The 19657-nt window shown below is 46.1% G+C and overlaps 1 protein-coding gene across 1 annotated transcript; it reads left to right on the forward strand.

Moving 5' to 3' along the window:
- The first annotated feature begins 2836 nt into the window (after positions 1–2836).
- On the forward strand, positions 2837–7013 carry LOC124095517 (PRAME family member 12-like). The gene is made up of 4 exons (XM_046448686.1): positions 2837–3123; positions 3492–3992; positions 4895–5280; positions 6997–7013. Exons 1-4 carry the CDS (start codon positions 2837–2839, stop codon positions 7011–7013), a joined length of 1191 nt encoding a protein of 396 aa, XP_046304642.1.
- The last annotated feature ends 12644 nt before the right edge of the window (positions 7014–19657 follow it).

Here is a 19657-nt window from a genome sequence, read left to right on the forward strand (position 1 = left end):
TGCCATGATGTTCAGTCTCAACTTTGAGGTGCTGTCTCTGGATTGAGGCCGCTGAAACCAAGCCACCCAAATAAACTTTTCCTCCTCTGTAGTTGTTGTGGTTGGGTCTTTTAGTCACAGCACCATAAAGACAGACCGAAGAAAGAAAAATGGATTCTCTAACTGCCACCCATCAAACCATTCCTTCTGCATGTTCCCTGGAAGTGCTCCCCTCACATGGCTCATCCAAGCATTCCATCTCTTTCTGTCTCTCCTTCCTCAATTTTAGAATTTTGTTTTATTCAGACTCTTGCAATTTTCCTTTGCTTGTGTTCTTCTCCTGGGCTAAAGGCCTTGGAAAGTGCCTGGGGCCAAGGTTTTCTGGGAGATGTGCCCTGGGGAGGTCCCTGATTCTGAAGGAAGGCTCTCCACTTGGTGGCTGCCCTGAAGTCAAGGACACCTGCTGTCCAATCCTGTGTCTTTCTCTCCAACATCCCAAGTTGCCCACCGCTTTCACCCTCAGTGGCTTTCAGACTTTTCCAAGTCTGATGGGGCACGGTGGCCCATGCCTGTAATCATAGCAACTCAGGAGACTTGAGGAAGGGGGATGGCAAGTTTGAGGCCAGCCTCAGCAACTTAGGGAGGACCTAAGCAATTTAGTGAGGCCCTGTCTCCAAATAAAAACAAAAAAATAAAAAGGGCTGGGGATGTGGCTCAGTGGTGGGGCCAATGTGTTTCATCCCCAGTACAAAGAGACAGAAGAAATCTTGCCCGAAGTCTAGAAGACTGATTCTACCCTCCTTGTGTGCTCTTCCTCCCTGAGTGTGCTCAGATTTGCTACAATGTAATTTGACACTTGTGTGAATGTTGGACACATGGTTTCCATTCTGTAGTCTTTGTGGATTACAATACTGTCTTCAAAAAGCTGTTTCTCTCTGGAATTTTCAAAATATTTTTGAAGGTTATTTTTTCAAATAATGTCGATATGACCAAAGATCCCTGTAGAAAGGTATTTTCTAGGAATGTTTTTTTCTTACGTTAGGGATTAAGTACTTTTCTATCTGACAGTATAATCAGGAGGGTCACATATGGACAAAATTGAGTCCATGGTGGGGAGTGCATGGACGGAGGCCTCCCTGACTCTCACATCTCCCTGACTCTGCCCTCCTGCATGAGCATTGGATTCAAGGAACTCATCTCGAGGAAGAAAATCCCAATAGAATTAAGTGGGTGGAGTAAGGGAAGGTGATCACATACTGCTTTCTGATTGGATGCTCATCAATCAGATGGAGGTGGGGGCGTGGTCAGAGAGGTCCATAAAAACTTCTGCAGAGCCAGAAGAGAAGCACAAGAGTCTTGTAGCCCAAGGAGACACATCCTGGCCTGCTGAAGCTCAGAGCACCTGCACACCTGGCCAACTCCCCTAAGTCCCTCACTGGCTTAAGCACCAGCACATTTCCTCCACATCTGTGCAGATTCAGGTACAATTTTGTTCCTGTCTTTTCTTATGAACCAACTTAGGACTTTGATTTTGCCTCTCAGTGTGGTTTTGCCTTTATGCTTAATATTAGGATTTCCATTTTGGTTAATGTCACTTTCAATTTTCTCTCTCTCTCTCTCTCTCTTTTTTTTGGTACCCAGTATTGAACTCAGGAACACTCAACCACTAAGCTACATCCCCAGCCCTGTTTGGTATTTTATTGAGACAGGGTCTACCTTGCTTAGCGCCTGCTCTTGCTGAGGATGGCTTTGATCCCTTGATCCTCCTCTGTCAATCTCTGGAGCCCCTGGGATTATATGTGCACGCTTGCACACCCAACTTTGATTAATTTGATTAATTTCTGTTTTTTAAGGTTTATATAGACAATATAATTAATTAATTAATTAATTAATTAATTAATTAATTTGGTGGTATGGTGATTGAACCGAGGGCCTTGTACATGCGAGGTAAGCACTCTAATAACAGAGGCATATCCCCAGGTCACCATTATTAATTTTTATGTGCTGCTAAGGATCAAGCCCAGTTCCAGGCCCAGCCACTTTCTTCACCAAGGAGATTGGATTCCTATTTCATTCTAATTGATTGGAATTCTATTTTCTAATGATGGAAATATTTATATTGTGTGACTATAAATTATACTCTCTCACCGGTGTTGAGGTGCACACCTATAATCCTGCCAACTCAAGAGTATGAGGAGGCAGGAGGACTAGAGTTCAAAGACAGCCTCAGCAACACAAAGTGCTACACAAATCAGTAAGACCCTGTCTCCAACTAAAATACAAAATAGGGTTAGGGAAGTGGCTCAGGGGTGGAGTGTCCTAAACTCAGTCACCAATATCTGCTCCCTAAAAGAGTATACTCTATGGCCCATGTGATTTAGTACTTTTATAATTTGTTTAAACAAATTAAACCAAAAAGCTTCAAACTATCTCATGGAACAGTTCACAGACTCTGTTCTGATCTGTTTGTTCTCTTCAACTCTGCCTAAGGTGGCAGAATCTCACATGTGTAACAGATATCCAAGAGACTCTGTTGTAATTTGAAGTGTTTTATAATATGGGCACATGCTACATAATTACTCATTATTTTTTAAAATTAAAACTAACATCACCCATGTGAGGGCAAGTCCATTCCCAGCCATGTAGTTGTTGAATCTAGGAGCCGACTGTTTAGGTCACATGACAGTCCAATTCCACTTTGAGAAAGACAAAATAATAATCAAAGTCTTTCCCCCATAAGGGTAAGGTGTGTTTACAGACTCCCCAGTACCCTCTTCCCAGTGGCTGGCAATGGACGGGATAGTGGCCTTTTCCCTGGACCATTTTCCAGGATCCTTCTTCTTTCAGACTCCCCAGGATGAGCATCCAGTCCCTACCCACACTGCTGGAGCTGGCAGGGTGCAGCCTGCTGAACAACAAGTCCAGGGCCGTCCTGGATCTGGAGGACCTGTCCATAGAGCTCTTCCCACCACTCTTTGTGGAAGCCTTAAGCAGAGGACACAGTGAGGTCCTGAAGAAAATGGTGCAGGCCTGGCCCTTCACCTGCCTGTCCCTGGGGGCCCTGATGAAGAAGCCACAGCTGGAGATGCTCCGAGTGGCCCTGGATGGGCTGCACATGCTGCTTGCCCAGCAGGAATGCCCCAGGTGAGGGGGACCCAGGTGGCCTGGAAGGGAGCACCCTAGGTGCCAGGGAAGGGATGGGTATAGGCAGGGAGAGTGGGTGCTGAAGTGTGCTCCACAGGCTTCCTGTGCTGCCAGCAAGGAGGGGTGGAGAGGCCTTGGCCATGCTGAGCCCCATCTGGGAAAGGCTTCCAGATGTGGAGGTGCTTGTGGCAGCTGTGCTGACCCATGAATGAGGCTGTACCTGCCCCTGCCTCAGTCTGTACAAGTGGGGAACCAGGCTGGATTGGAGGGAAGTGGGTGGAGAAAAGTGAGACAGAAGGAAGAGGTGGAGCAGTGGGCAGCAGCTGAGAGGGGAAGGAAGGGCTGAGACTCTGCTGTCATCCCCACAGGAGGTGGAAACTGCAGGTGCTGGATTTGCAGAATGTTTACCACAACTTCTGGAGGATGTGGTCTGGAGCCTTGGTCGATGCCTGCTCACCAGAGGCCATGAAGAAGAATCAAACATTGAAACATGGTGCAGCAATGGCAGCTAAGCCTCCTTTAAAGATAGTCATAGAGTTGTGCCTCACAGAAAGACCCCTGGATGAATTCCAGGCCCACTTGTTCCTGTGGGTCAAACAGAGAAGGGACATGCTGCACCTGTGTTGCAAGAGGCTGAAGATCTTTGGGAAACCCACCCGCCATACCAGGAAGGTCCTGAGACTGCTGCAGCTGGACTCTGTCCAGAAGGTGGAAGTGCACTGCACCTGGGTGCCCTCCACCTTGGGTGATTGTGCTCCTTTCTTGGGCCAGATGAGGAACCTGAGGATGCTGCAGGTCTCCCAGGTCCGCTTGCCTGCCCACACCTCCCCAGAGGAGCAAGAGCAGCTTCTCTCCCAGCTCACCTCGCAGTAACTCAGGATGCACTGCCTGCGGAAGTTCTGTGTGGATGCTGTCCTCCTCCTCAAGGGCCATCTAGACCAGGTGCTGAGGTGAGTAAGGGGGGTGAGCATCCTCTGCAGACCAGTTACAGGAAATTGGCACCTACCAGCCACTGACACTCTCATGGTTAATAAGACACTGGAAGGTACATAACCCGTCCTTTTGTTCCTCTTGGATCCTGAAGCTAGATGGCATAATGTGTGTCAGAGCAAGAGTCCTAAACCTGAGTCCATGGTCTTGGAAGTGCCACCATGCTCGGAATCCAGTTGGGAGGGACAGGAGCTTGGGATGGGATTGATGTTCCCTTTCTGGGAGGCCAGTCCAGTGAAGGTGGTGGAAAGCAGGGTAGAGAAGAGGGCTTGGAAGGAGGGAAGCCCCACACTAACACCCGTCAACATGGAAACGCTGTGCTCCCCAGCTGGGAGCAGAGGACCTGCCTCTAATACCCACCTGGGGAAGGCTGTTCTGAGCTCCAGGTAGTGATCCTGGTGTGAGGGTGAGGAGCAGGGGTGGAAGTCTTGTTGAGTATATAGGGTGTGAGCCTCTCAGAGGGTTAACCCCAGGGGATTTTGTTACATCCTGCCCGAATTTGACATTCGTACATGACTCCCCATGACCTCCTGTGGCCAGACCTGTGACTTTCTGCTTGGCAGTGAGGAGGGGACACATAAATGTGGACTCATCTGGTCACAGGATTGGTGGTGAAAGGCTCACCCTGACATGGGGTGTTGTGAATGACCAGATTCTGTAAAAGGCAGCATCCTAAATGTGGACCATTGTCAGATGACCAGGGTGACTTTGGGTTTGGGCCAATTTGTCTTTTCCCACCTTGACATTGCTCCTCAGAACTAACTGCCTTGTTTCTCCTTAGGCACCTGAAGACCCCCCTGAAGACCCTCTCAATAACCAAGTGCCCACTGTCAGATTCTGACTGGAATCATCTTTCCCGATGTCCAAACACCAGACAGCTCAGACACCTGGAACTGACCGATTTCAGTCCAGAGTCCCTCAAAATTCTGCTGGAAAGCACTGTAGCCTCCCTGAAGAGCCTGGACTTGGAAGCTTGTGGGATCACTGACTCCCAGCTCCAGGCCCTCCTGCCTGCCCTGAGCCATTGCTCCCAGCTCAGGGTTTTGAGCTTCCATGGGAACCGCATCTCCATGTCAGCCTTAAGGGACCTGCTGCTCCACACTGCCAGGCTGAGCCAGTTGAGCGTAGAGCTGTACCCTGCCCCTCTGGAGAGCTATGATGCCCAGGGTATGATCCACCCAGGGAGATGTTCCCAACTCTGTGCTGAGCTCACAGCAATAATGAGGGACTTTATGCAGCCAAATGTCCTTGTGTTCTGTACTGTTCCCTGTTGTTGTTGTGGCTACAAGTTCATGTATAAACAGGGCCTCATTCACTGCTCGTGTCCAACAGCTGCCTAGTTGGGTGTGTTTTAAAAGTGTACTTCTAGGGAGTTGGAGGTATAACCAGGATATAGGGTCACCTTTGAGGGAACACAGAGCCCACCATTTCAGACACTGCCTGAGGTGTGGATGGGAAAGGAAAGTGCAGCAGGGGGCTCCATTGGAGGGAAGTCCCCAGAGGATAGGACCTTCAGGACATGTGTCTTCATAGAGACATACATAGGGACCTGGATTTCTAGAAGGGGATTCAGGCTTGATGGGCACAGGAAGAAGCTATTGTGTTTCATGGCTGGTCAATAAATAGTCAGAAATGAAGGGAATCTCAGGGTTAGTCTTCTGACATCCTCTGTGATGGATTTACCTGGCTTTCTGATGAAACCTTGGGATTCTCCAGGTGCTGATGGAGAAAGATGGCCCTGGGTACTTGGTGAACAATGAGGTTCAGCCCCAGGAAGTCAAGGGATAAAACTGAAATCTGGTCATGATGTATGGCTACTCTGTGGCTTAACACATGCAGGTGCACACAGGTGGCCTGGAACATTCTACGTAGGCACTGAACATGAGCTAAGGCAAGAAAACCTCTTCTCAGGGGACCTCAGTGCCACCCAGACATTCAACGCTGCCACTTCCTCATGGGTCTCCATGTAGACCCAGAAACCTCAGGTCCCAGTCTCTGGATGGGGCAAGGGCATCTGTGCATATGACAGGCCCCATTGTCCCACTCCCAGTGCCTGCACGAGGTGTCCATGTGGCACATTGATCAGAGCTGTGGGTCTCTTGCCTGTCATCCACCTACGTAGTCTGTCCTCAGTTAAACTAGTGGTTCCCCTTGAATGTATCCAAATTCCCTTTCAGCAAAATAGTAGAATCATATAGATAGATAACACTTGCAAATTTTTCAAAATGAAACTGATTAAATTACAAGTTCTGGTGGGGCAGGGGTTGCACATAACTGACAGACCTTCCCCTAACACTTCCCTCCACTGAGGACTGGGCTGATGGGGTTATGCCGTGACCTTGGCCTTAGTTTCCCATCCAAGAATGAGAACAAGGTCCCCCCAGTCTTCATTTGAGGTGTTCTAAAGCTGCCTGTGGATGTTTTTTAATTATGGCTTGAATAATTCTCCACACATAGTGAACTAGAACCCACTTGGATGTGTAAGCAGACTGCAGCTCGCTCTTGGAACAGGTAGCAGTGTCTGGGCCAGCACAGGTGGCCTTTCTGTCACCCACAGATTAATCTTTGTGCCTGGCTCCCTCTTTATGGCACTTCCTTTTCTTGGGCTCTAAGACTAGGTTGCATGTGTGGGGTGGGTAGAAGGTTCTGAATGGCATTCATTCTGCTGGATTCTAGGTTCAAATAAAGCCAAAGCTCTGCATAATGAGATGTGTCATCATTTGTTCTTTTAAGAGTTATCATGACTAAAAAGGGACTTGAAGGTATTCTGGTGCCTCCAGACCCCTTGAACACTGGAAGTGTTGTGAGGGCTCTTTGTTTTCCCAGAGCCCTGGGGTTAAAGCACCCAGACTGCTCTTTGAGCTCCTCATCCTTTGACTCTAGGTTCATTAGTGCTGTGAGAGAGCACATGACTGTAGGATTTCATGAAAAACAGGACCAGGTTTTTAAGGGTGGCCGTGTCAAGCAGTGGGGACTGGGTTTCACTCCTTGGCTACTGAAAGATGCAGATCCTTTGCATCCAAAGACTCTACAGCCCCTTCTGGACACTGGCCAATTTCACTTCCACAATCTAGGAGACCAGAACCCATGCTTTTCTGGAGAAATGAGTGAACTTCATCAAAGGTAACTCAGGGATCTGGGGTCATCGGTCAGTGGTAGAGCACTTGCTAGCATGTGGAAGGGCCTGGGATCCATGCAAGGCATCACAGAAATAAGTAAACAAATAAATAAATCCCAAAATGATATGACCTCATTAGGAAGGTTTAATTGGAATAGAGGTGTCTATCTGGTAGAAATATTTGAAAAGAAAAAACCAGAACCCACATGAAAATAATGGAATGCATTCTTTAATTGGTCTGGACAGGTGTGTCAAATAGATGTACTGAAAGGTTCTCTTCCAAAAACAACTGCAAAGGCTGGCTTGGTGGTGCTCAGCTGTAGTCCCAGCAGCCCAGGAGGCTGAGGCAGGAGGATGGTGAGTTCAAAGCCAGCCTCAGCAATTTAGCAATTTAGTGAGGTTGTAAGCAAGTTTGTGAGCTCCTGTTTCAAATCCAACCTGGGGATGGGGCTCACTGGTGTGGCAACCTTGGGTTCACTGCCTGGTTCCCAAAACAATAACAAACAAGTATGAAAAGCCGGTTGCAGTGGCACATGCCTGAGAACCAGTTATGATTTTCTTCCTTCTCCCAATTTTACTAACTGGGGCATGACCCAGTTATTTTTTTCCAGTCCCTTAGATGCAACATTGGGCCATTTATTTGAGATCTATTCCTAATGTAGGTATTTCTTGCTGGGAACTTCCCACTTAGAATTGCTTTTGCTGTGTCCACAGGTTTGAATATCTTGTGTGGCCCTGTTCATTGGTCTGCAGGCATTTTACACTTTCTTTTTTATTTTTTAGTTATTTTTTTTATTTCTTACATACATGACAATATTTTGATTTCTTCAATGACCCATTGGTTGTTGGGAACACGCTGAAGAATTCCCATGCTTTGTAACTGTCCAGGTGTTCCCCCTGCTATGGATTCCATTCTTATTAAGTTTATGGAGATTTATTTTGAGAACAAATGGAGAATGTGGCATGTGCTGTTGAGAAGGATGTTTGCTCTGCAGTGTTGGGTGGGATGCTCTGTAAATGTCTACTGTGTGCAGAGATGATCTGTCCAGTGCTGAAAAGGGGAGTTGAAGCCCCCTCTGTTATTACTGTGTTGTTGTCAACTTCTTCTTTTACATTCCAGTAATATCTGTTTTGCACATGTGGGTGCTCGGGTGTCGGGTACATGTATGTGTACAATTGCTGTCTCATGTTGCTGAATTGACCTTTGATCATCGTGTGATCCCCTTGTCTCTTTCTATTGTGTTTTAATCTCTAGTCTGTTTTATCTGACAGGAGTCTAGCCATTCCTGCTCTAGGTTGGTTCCTTTGTGTGGAATATCTTTTCCATCCCTTCACTATCACTGTGTGTGTGTCCTGAAGTAAATGACTTTTTTGTAGCAGCAGGTAACTGAGTCCATTGAAAAAGAAAATCTATTCAGTCACTTTACATCTTGTAATTGGGGAGTTTATTCCCTTTAAATGCAAGGTTTTATATTGAAAGATACAGCATTATTTCTGACAGGTGTTGTTTGTTTTTGGTTTCTTTTTCTGATTTCTCTTTAGTTCTTTTTCTCTCTTTTCCTCCCTACTCTCTAGTCTGTTTCTGTGGGTTGGTGTTTTCTTCTGGGATAAGTTTGCAATTCCGTCTTTGTCCTTTGTGAACATGCTGTCACTTTTGGTTTTTCCTTTGGGCTTCCTCTGGAATTTGGAAAATTTTTATAGGTACCAAAGAGCATTTTAAGCTGAACAGAACCTCTCTCTGCTCTGATATCAGTACTCTGGATTCCTTCTTTTTCCTTGTAACTTGTGCTTTGGTTGCCTTGGTTTCCTTCTCCTGGTTTCCTGCATTCCTTAACCTCTTACTGTGGCCATGCTTAACACTCACTATTTTGTTTTTAACTTTCCTATTAGTTATTTGAAAGTTTAAATATCCCTGTTATGTAAGCCAGGCACACTGCTGTATGCATGTAATCCCTCAGGAAACTGAGGCAGGAGGATTGCAAATTGAAAGCTATCCTCAGCAACTTAGCAAGGCCCTAAAAAACTTAGTGAGACCTTGTCTCAAAATAAAATATAAAAAGGGCTGACTTCCCATTAGATCCAACACCTTCAGGAGCCTGTACTCTCACCTATGGCCTGCACTGGCAAGATATGCTCTGTTCCCTTCCTGCAGATAGCTGGCTGTGAGATACAGCAAGAAATCACACAGCATAGAAATAATTTTTAAATGCAAGTGCAGGCCAGCTCTGAGATATTAAGAGTGCTGCTTTCACACTGGAAGGAGAGAGTGAGTGTGTGTTTTTATTTTTCTATGGGGGATAAACAAAGGCTTTTCCATAGAACGTGATTCACCAAATAAAGCAACGGGTGGGCTGTCCCAGCCTGACCGGTATCACCCAACCCCAGAGCTACAGAGCAGTCTCTACATCTCCATCACCAGTGAGGGAGGCCAGCAGGACACATTAGGGATAATAGAATAGGTTAGAGATGGTGCATATATACAGATATAGATAGGTAACATGTGTTAATTTTTGTTGGAAGCTGAGGTGTAGTTTAGTTGGCCTCTGAATGAAAGCCCTTCCTGTCAAGGAATTCCCCACCCAACATGGGAGTCGCCAAGTGAGGCAGGGTCCTCCATTACTTGATAGGAATAAAAAAGTCAATTCTATTTTTCTGCCTCCTGATGTGGTTTGGGGTTAATGCCTAAGGTGTGGCCTGTGCCCCAAATGTGCTATGTCACCTGGCAGCAGGTCCTAATCAGGGTGTCTGTGGGGGGTCCAAGCTGTGGTCCAGGCTGGCTGTAGTGATGTCCTTAACCTAAGAATGGCCTCAGCCTATGTAATTCCAGTTGAAAATGAACCTGGAGGTCCACCAGGTACAACCTCCAGAGCCCTCTAGTATGAATCAGGCACAGCCTGATAAAGACAAGTCTCTTTTCACAACCCAGTTAAAACTCAGAGTGAAGTCACGGTCATTTGCCTTCACCCTAGTGGGTGTCAGAGGGGACAGGTCATGACCTCAGAATGTAAGACATCACTAAGAAACAAGGTAATACCAGATAGGGACTGAAAGGGTGAGCAGAGCCCCAATATTTAGTAGAAATGATGGAGCAAGTGAACAGACATTCAGCCAGCTGCACTCATGGCCACATGCTGGAGAGCCCAATGAGGTCCAGCGCTGATGTCCCACCTCTTCTCATCATCTGCCTGATCCTCTGCATTGTCCTCACCGTGCTCAAACTCTACAGCCACATCTCGACCCTGGTGAGAATGGCGACTTCCTCTTAAGACTGTCTCCTCAATCAGCTGTCACATCCAGCCCAGGAAAAGCCTCCATGGGTTCCTGACCTGATCACTGCGGTCTGAGTGAGTGAGAATCCGCTGGACTTCAATCCTTAGACCTGACACTCTAAACCTGGCACTCGAGCTGAGCATGCAGAGGGAATGTCTGTAATGAGTCTGGCATGATTAAGTGTTTGCTGTGCTCATACTTAACTTAGAATTTTTAGTTTTGAATTGATTATGTGTATTGCAGTGCCCAGCATTAAGGATTATCATTTTCTTGATTAAGAACCTATACACTGAAGTTGTATTGAGTGATTTGAGTGAATGAAGCATTGAAAAAAGCGTTAGTGTGTGAATATGATTTATTTCTCCCCTCCACTGCAGTGTCACACCTTTGCCCATCCCAAAACTAGCCAGCTTCCCTTGGTCCCTGCCCACTTCCACAGCATTGTCCTAACTTTGCCAATAATCTTGTGGGCTTTACAACATGCTTACTGTACACTCTCTCTGCTTAAATGTACCTGGGTTAGTTTTTGATACTAAGAACCATGGTTGCCAGTCACAGTGGCACATGCCTGTAATCCCTGTGCCTCACGAGGCTGAGATAGGAGGATCACAGGTTCAAACACAGCCTCACCAATGGCAAGGCAGTAAGCTAGTCAGGGAGACCCTGTCTCTAAAATATATACACCATAGTGCTGAGGATATGGCAGTGGTCAAGTGCCCCTGAGTTCAATCCCTGGTACCCACCACAAACCAATGATTGTTGATGTGTGAAAATATGTAGGGTTCAAGTGACCTAGATTGTAAATACATATGTGAAAATTATACTCCCTAGCCAAGGCCAAGTACAGCCTTCACTCAGTATCCACAGTGAATTGATTCCAGGACCCCCGCTCCCCCACCCCCTTTGTATACCAAACTCTGAACATGTTCAAGGTCAGGTATAAATGATGCAGTGTTTGCATATAACCTATGCACATCCTCCTGTGTGCTTTAAACCATCTCGAGGTTTCTTATAACATTTAATACAATGGGAACATTACATAACGGTTTACACTGTGCTGTTTAGAGATTAATGAAAAGAAAAAAGAATCTACACATTCAGCACAGATGCACTTATTTTCAACCATGTTCAATCCAAGGTTGATTGAGTCCAAAGATGCAGACCCTACAACCTCAGAGACCAGACAAGAGATGCAGTAGCACAGAAGTATGAGCAGAGGCAGAAGCGAATAGAGACATCAGTTACAGAAGACGACAAAGAATCAGGAAGAGCAGCCTTGAGACTTAGAAGCACCACAGTTCTGCCATCTGCTTAGTGTTGGCACAAAGAAACCTACTCCCCTGGGGGGACTAAGCGCATTTCTGAGAGACAAATAAGACTAGCAAAATGCAACTGGTAAATTTAATTCGTTGCCAGGGTTTCAGTAATGCAGGGAATTGTGTCTCTATTAAGTTTTCAATGGAATATTTCAATGTTTCATCTTACCTCAAAGCAATAAGCTTCAGAAATCAGGAACTGATCTAATAGGAAAGGCCTAATTGTCCAACATGTTGTATAATTAAACTATTCATTTCCTATAACTTGTATTTACTAAATTAAAAAAAAATGCTAGAACTGTGGCTCAGTGGTTTACTGTCCTTGGGTTCTACTCCTGGTACCAAAGGGGGGATGGGGAGAGGAGAACAAGAAAAAGTGGCTTGGGTACCTTGTTCTTTTGCTGAATTAAATTTTGAGGTGGGGAGTTTTAAAAAATGGGCATTGTAGTGGACACAGTGGCACAACCTCTAATTCTACCAACTCAGGAGTTGAGGCAAGAGGATTGCAAGTTAGTAATAACCTCTCTCAAAATAAAAAATAAAATGTACTAGGGATGTGGCTGAGTGTTAAAGTACCCCTGGGTTCAATCCCAAGTTCCTCCAAAAAAGGGGGAGTTGGGGATGTGGTTCAGTGTGTAACAGGGGTTTGCTTGATGCTTTCACTAAATCCCTTGTGGCTTTGAATTTTACATATTTTTTTTTCTTTCCCCTAAATCTTCTCCCTAACTTCCTCCTCCCTGATCTTCTTGTCCCTGATGTTCTCCTTCCTGGTTTCTGCTCTCTAATCTAATTTTCTCAGAATCACCTCTTTAAAAACAACCTCTTCAGCAGTAATCTCTAGGGTATATAAAGAACTCAAATTGCTAAGCACCCAAAAAACAAGTAATCCAATCAACAATTGGGCCAAGGACCTGAACAGACACTTCTCAGAAGAGGATATACAATCAATCAACAAATATATGAAAAGATGTTCGTCATCTGTAGCAATCAGAGAAATACAAATCAAAACTACTCTAATATATCATCTCACTCCAGTCAGAATGGCAGCTATTATGAAGACAAACAACAATAAGTGTTGCAAGGATGTGGGGAAAAAGGCACACTCATACGTTGCTGGTGGGACTGCAAATTGGTGCAGCCAATATGGAAAGCAGTATGGAGATTCCTTGGAAATCTGGGAATGGAATTACCATTTGACAAAGCTATTACTCTCCTCAGACTATACCCAAAGGACTTAAATACAGCATCCTACAGGAACACAGCCACATCAATGTTTATAGCAGCACAATTCACAATAGCTAAGCTGTGGAGCCAACCTAGATGCCCTTCAGTGGATGAATGGATAAACAAATGTGGCATATATACACAGTGGAATTTTACTTAGCATTAAAAGAAAATAAAATCATGGCATTTGCAGGTAAATACATGGCATTGGAGAAGATAATGCTAAGTGAAGTTAGATAAACCCCCCACAACAAATGCCAAATATTTTCTCAGTTTTAAGGAGGCTGACTCATAGTGGGGTAGTGAGGGGACCATGGGAGAAATAGATGAATTCTAGATAGGGCAGAGGAGTGGGAGGGAAAGGGAGGGCAGGGGATTAGCAAGGATGGTGTAATGTGATGAACATCATTATACAAATACATGTATGAAGACAAGAATTGATGTCAACATACTTTATATACAACCAGATATATTAAAAAATGTGCTGTATACATGTAATAAGAATTGTAATGCATCCTCCTGTCATTTATTTCTTTAAAAAAAAAATAACAACAACTTGTTCCTTTGATAGGCAGAATGACAGCCTTTGGGACAGAAGACCCTCTGTTTTTGGTGTTTTTTTTTTCTACCAAAATAGTAAACATTCCCTTTCCTTTTTCTCAGAACTGTGTCCTCATTATTACATTAGCATCAGGGATGAGAACAGAGTGTTTGGCAACAAGTGCTTTAGTGGTGTAGGGCAACTGAGCTCAAAACAGAACCTTTATAGGGTCTACACTCAGACAGTCTTCCCTAGTGACCAAGCCAAGGAGGGGCAGCATATGCCTGCAAACCCAGCAACTCCAGAGGCTGAGGCAGGAGAAGCACAAGTGGGAGGCCAGCCTCAGCAAGTTAGCAAGATCCTGTCTCAAAATAAAAATAAAAGGAGGTGGAGATGTAGCTCGGTAGAGCACCACTGGGTTCAGTCCCCAGTACCAAAAAAGAAACACAAAATGGTGGCACATAGTTTGTGATGCAAAGAGAATATCACATTTCTTTCTCTTCAAATGACCAGAGGTTCAGACTTAGTGTCTCTTCATGCAGTTTCCCTTCATCCCAATAATTTTGATTTCTGCTTTGGTTTAGATCATATGAAACTTCTTTCCTTCTGTTTTTCCTTTCTTTTTCTGTTGTATTTTTTGTTTTGTTTTGATTTGGTTTTTGTTTTGGTTCTGGGGATTGAATCCAGGTGCACAACACCACAGAGCTACATCTCCTTTTCATTTATATATTTTCAGTTTGAGACAGGGTCTCACTAAGTGGCTTAGGGTCTCATTAAATTGCTGAAGCAATTTAATCCTTGCTTAAGCAATTTAATCCTCCTGCCTCAGCCCCAAGTCATTGGAATTACAGATACGTGCCAACAAAGTGTGCTACATTTCTTTATTTCCCCTTTACAAATATGTGTGGGTGTGTTTTACAGGGTGTTGAAGCCCAGGGATGCTCTGTTACAGCTACATCCTGGCTTCTTCATTTTGTATTTTCAGACAGTGTCTTGTTAAATTGCCAAGGCTTGCCTTGAACTCATAATCCACCTGCCTCAGCCTCCTGGGTAGCTGGAATTACAGGTGCAGGTCACCAACCCTGTAACAACCCCATATTTTTCATAGGCTGGAGTCTATTCTGATCTTTTTGTTTCCTGGGACTCCACTCCAAAGTGGTACGCCATCACATGTACAAGATACACATGACAATCAAGCCTCATCTCAGAGTTAGCATTTTCCATCTCTTACTTGCAAATACTCTCAAATAATATATGTGGCTTTTAGCATTGCTTACATTTAAACTGAGCATGGTGGTCCATGTCTGTAATCCAGTTATTCAGGAGGCTGCAGCAGGATGATCATGAGTTTGAGACTAGTATGGAGAGCAAACTGAGATCCTGTCTCAGCATGAGACAGCATTGGAAACCAGATGTGGTGGGCCATGATTGTAATCTCAGTGTTTAGGATGCTGAGGCAGAAGGATCACAAGTTCAAAGCCAGCCTCAGCAACTTAACAAGGCCATAAGCAGCTTAGTGAGATCCTGCCTCAATAAAAATTGAGAAGAGCTGGGGATGTGGCTCAGTGGTTAAGTACCCTGAGTTCAAACACCAGTACCAAAAAAGAAAATGAAAAATCAATAGGAGAAAGAGGGGTAGAAGGAGAATAAAGAGGAGGAGGAGGACAAGGAGGAGGAGAAGGAGGAGGAGGAGGAAGAGAAGGAGGAGGAGGAGGAGGAGGAGGAGGAGGAGGAGGAGGAGGAGGAGGAGAAGGAGAGAAAGAAAACAAAAACAGCTAAGGTCAAATGGACAACCCTGACCTAAGGCAGAGTCCACCCACAAGGTGCCCATTCCCTTTACTGGACACAATGATATGTGGCTCTAGAACCCAGCAGTAGAAAGTTACTTGATAGGAAAGGGAACACACTGGGACAAGCCTGCCCCCTACTGGCTCAATGGACACTGATTTCCAGGTGGCTCTTGCTTCAGATTACACTTTTCTCTGATTGGTGCTGACTGTGAAGAGCAGCCATGAAAATTAATTCAAAACCAATCTCCCCCAACCCCAAAAGTGATTTCCTGTTTGTTTGTTTTTCTTACTGGATGGTGTGTAGGGGCTGGTGGTGCACCTGGGTAGAGGCATCTTGGCGGGGCCTGGGGAGATGAAACTAGAAAACTGGACCCGGACTGTTGGTGAATCTAGCTGTCCTGCTGCGTGTTGTTTCTTCTGGACTAGAGCTCCTGTGACCCCTGGTGCAGGCAGAGCCTGGCTGCCTGTGGCCCCTGGGAACCCAGGGCCTCAACTCCCCAACTCCCCCAAGGCCAGTCTTACTACCCTTGCCACTGCAGGTTTCTTCCCTGCCCAGGAGGAGCTTTACTCCTCTGTGTGGTGCAAAAGGGCAACCTCGGGTCAAGTTGCCCAGGGCCACCTCAGGGTGTGACAAGCTGCCCAAGGTCACTCAAGTGCAAGCCAGTCTTTTGCACCTTGGTGGCAATGATTCCTCTGATGGTGTCTCTGTTTCTTGTTAATTCCCTCTAGGGAGCATGGTCCCCTCAACAGCCTTCTGGAAATGGAAACAGAGCTCAGGCCATGTCCCAAGCCTGCCCAAGCCTGCCAACTGCCACTTAGCAAGCCCTGCCTGGGGCCACCTCTCCAGCCCCAGCTCCCTGCTCTCCCCTAGTTCCAGGTGATGAGTGGTCTCCTATGTGCCTTCTGTGGGAACCTCCCAGCCAGACACTCTGGTCATCCCCTGACACCCTTTCTCACTCCAGTGGCTTGAGTCATAAGATAATCTCAAGAGTCCTGACAAGTTATCAGACTGAAAGACTGTAGGACAGAGAGGACAGGACTCTTTGAATTTGGAAAAGGCCTTGGACAAACCAAAGCTCTGGAAAAGACCCAGGAAGACCCCTGAGGAGGAAAGTTGAACTGTGTCCTGGTTGGGGTGGCACCTCTCTGGGTTATGGAAACCCAGCTAAATCCAGTCATTGTCAGAGGACCTTAGCAGCCAGAGAGGGCTTCTGAAACAACATTTTGTCAATGGTTATCTAGGTTTTATATATATATTTACACACACACACATACAAAAATATATCCATTTGATGGATTAATCTATTGATTGGATTACAGCTCTCATGATCTGATTTTTCACCTCTTGCATTAACACAGATGCTTTTGGAGGACACCTCATATTCAAACCATATCAGAGACACTTGCCTTTGACACATATCTCTGCTCCTCAACTTCCCAAAGAGCTCACAGTTCCCACCCTCAGTGGATAATGGAGACTGGACTCTCATATGTAACTATACAATGGGGCCCCAACCTGGGTGACTCTCCTGAGGAGAGCAATGGAGTTCCTCTTTGGGAATTTCCTTCATGGAGGAATAAGGCCCTGTCATTTGTGTATGTTCCCTGAATTCTTGTCACCTTTGATGTGCAGGACCATCTCAGGAAGAAGGCTAAGAAGGTTTTTGAAAGTCTATATTTGTTAAATTCATAATTTTGATCTGATACACCTACGTTAATATGTTTTTCTGATTACATTCTGCTTTGTTCTAAGGCCAAATAACAAGGGTTAACTCTCAATCTGATAGTTTTTTTTTAAATTTTTTATTGTTGGCTGTTCAAAACATTACATAGTTCTTGATATATCATATTTCACACTTTGATTCAAGTGGGTTATGAGCTCCCATTTTTATCCCATATACAGATTGCAGAATCACATCAGTTACACATCCATTGATTTACCTATTGCCATACTAGTGTCTGTTGCATTCTGCTGCCTTTCCTATCCTCTACTATCCCCCCTCCCCTCCCCTCCCCTCCCCTCTCTCACTCTACCCCCTCTACTGTCATTCATTACTCCCCCTTGTATTATTTTTCCCTTTCCCCTCACTTCCTCTTGTATGTAACTTTGTATAACCCTGAGGGTCTCCTTCCATTTCCATGTGGGATGTGGAAAATACTGACCCTGCCTCACTCATGAACCCCTTCAGAGACTGCTGCACAGGGCTGGTACCATGACCCTCGGGAGGCAGTGTGACCCTCGGGAGGCAGGTTGAAAGACTAGAGGAGACAGGGTGGGGACTTCATCCTCCAGAACCCACTAGAACAGGGCCTAGCGCCATGTCCATTGCCTGGGCACAACCTCCTGAGGATTCTCAGAGAAACACACTCTTCAATGGGGCCGAGAAGGGTTCAAGCCTACAGCTGTGACCCAGAGAGTGGTGCTCCTGGGGATGGGGAACAGGTGATGGCAGCTGCTCCACACAAGCCTGGCTGAGTGTGTGGTCAGGCTGTGAGCAGCCAGTGACCGAGAGGTGATGACATTAAGTAGTGTCTGACTCCCGGCTTCTGTGCTCCTCCACTGAGCTCTTCTGGAGTCTTCTCCCCTCCCTGCATGGCCCAATGTGAGTGGAGCCTCCCTCTGTCCTGAGTGAAAACCTTCCCCCAGGAGCCTCCATTCCCATCAGGGTGTAAGTGTCCGCTGGAGCTTTCAGACAGAAACTCTAGCAGAGTCTCATGGCTCGGGATGAACAGTTTCGGGTGCCTATATGGTTTTCTCAACAGAAGAGCCACCTTCCCTGACATCAGAGCCCACTTGGCAGCTCCCTAAGGTGCTGAGGTAACCATGGAGACCAGGAGGCGGCTGCTCACTTCTCTTCCTGCCCAGGGACTCTGAGAAGACAGCCCCTCTGAGCCAAGGATCTCTGGGTCTGCTCAGGGTTGATGAGGGTAAAGAAGGGTAGGGAAGGAGAGGGGAAGAAGAGGAAAGAAAGGAGGGAGGGAGGGGAGAGAAGAGAGAGTCAGAACCTGGTTTGAAGGCTACCGATCACAGGAATACTGGTTTTATATCAGCTTGATTGGGCTACAGGGTGCCCAGATATTTGATTAGTTCTGTATGTCCACTGAGGGTGTTTCTGGCTGAGATTAACTCAGGAGGCTGAGGCAGGAGGATCACAGGTTGCAGGACAGCCTTAGCAACTTGAGACCCTGTGACAAAAGAAAACATAAGGACTGGGATGTAGCTCAGTCATAACGCTATTTCTTAAGCACCTGTGTGGCTAGACAGGGGGTCAGGTACGGTCCTCATGGATGAAGATGGCAGGTGAGTCCCTGTCTCTGGGGCTGGCCACCTATAAGAAGCAAGAATGTGCAATGTGGGCTGAGGATGTGGCTCAAGCTGTAGCCTGCTCCTCTGGCATGTGTGCGGCCCGGGTTCGGTCCTCAGCACCACATACAAACAAAGATGTTGTGTCCGACGAAAACTAAAAAATGAATATTAAAATTCTCTCTCCCTCTCTCTCTATCTTAAAAAAAAAAGAATGTGCAATGTGGCCAACTGTGATCCATTCCTTCTATAGAACAACCACGGTGTGGACGAAGGGGTGTTCAGAGAGGGCCTCGGAGGTGATGCCAACTGAGACCTGGAGGAGGAGCCAGTCTAGTATTGGGGAGTAGGGGACATATGGGGACAGCAGAGAGCCCCCTGCCTGCCCCTTCCACAGCCAGAGCCACAGTCACCACAGCAGTTGAACCCCTGCTCCAGCTTCTGCTCCTGCCTGGCAAGTAGCAGATGTTCACCCCAAGAGGGAGAGAGATCCAGTCTGCTTGAAGGAGAGCGACCTCAGCAACATGCTGTGGCTGCAGAAGGTGACAGCACTTTGATCTTTCTCCACACTCCTCCCAAATGTGGCCTGGCCATAATTGTACAGATCTGAGCCCCTTCAGAACACACATCCGCTCCTTCTGGAAGCTGCAGATGCTTGGAGCAAGGAGAGAGTTATTTGATCACAAAAAGAATAGTGGAGAAAAGGTTTGGTTAAATCCACAGGAAGGGGGTCCAGGAGTGTCCTGTTTTATTGATCACACTGGGCAGATTGTCAGCAAATGACCAAATAAAAAAATCCATTTTGAGCCCCCAGCAAACAGAAAACAATCCTAGTCTTGAATCCTGTTCCTCAGTTATGCCAGAAGGTAGCCTTGAACCTCCAGTGGTGTCTGAATTAGGCAACTGGAAGTCCTTTAAATAGCCTGTTCACAGAGTACAGACTAAAATTCTAAAGTACCTGCAATTTCTGTCCTCTGACTT

The sequence above is a fragment of the Marmota monax genome, unplaced genomic scaffold (assembly GCF_021218885.2).
Source record: "Marmota monax isolate L192 unplaced genomic scaffold, Marmota_monax_Labrador192_F-V1.1 WCK01_AAM20220418_F8-fsc01436, whole genome shotgun sequence".
Lineage (NCBI taxonomy): Eukaryota > Metazoa > Chordata > Mammalia > Rodentia > Sciuridae > Marmota > Marmota monax.

Coding starts and splice junctions, on each gene's coding strand:
- LOC124095517 (XM_046448686.1), top strand. CDS start 2,837: ATGAGCATCCAGTCCCTACCCACACTGCTGGAGCTGGCAGGGTGCAGC. Junction 3,124..3,491: donor GCCCAGCAGGAATGCCCCAG/GTGAGGGGGACC, acceptor TCATCCCCACAG/GAGGTGGAAACTGCAGGTGC. Junction 3,993..4,894: donor CTCTCCCAGCTCACCTCGCA/GTAACTCAGGAT, acceptor GTTTCTCCTTAG/GCACCTGAAGACCCCCCTGA.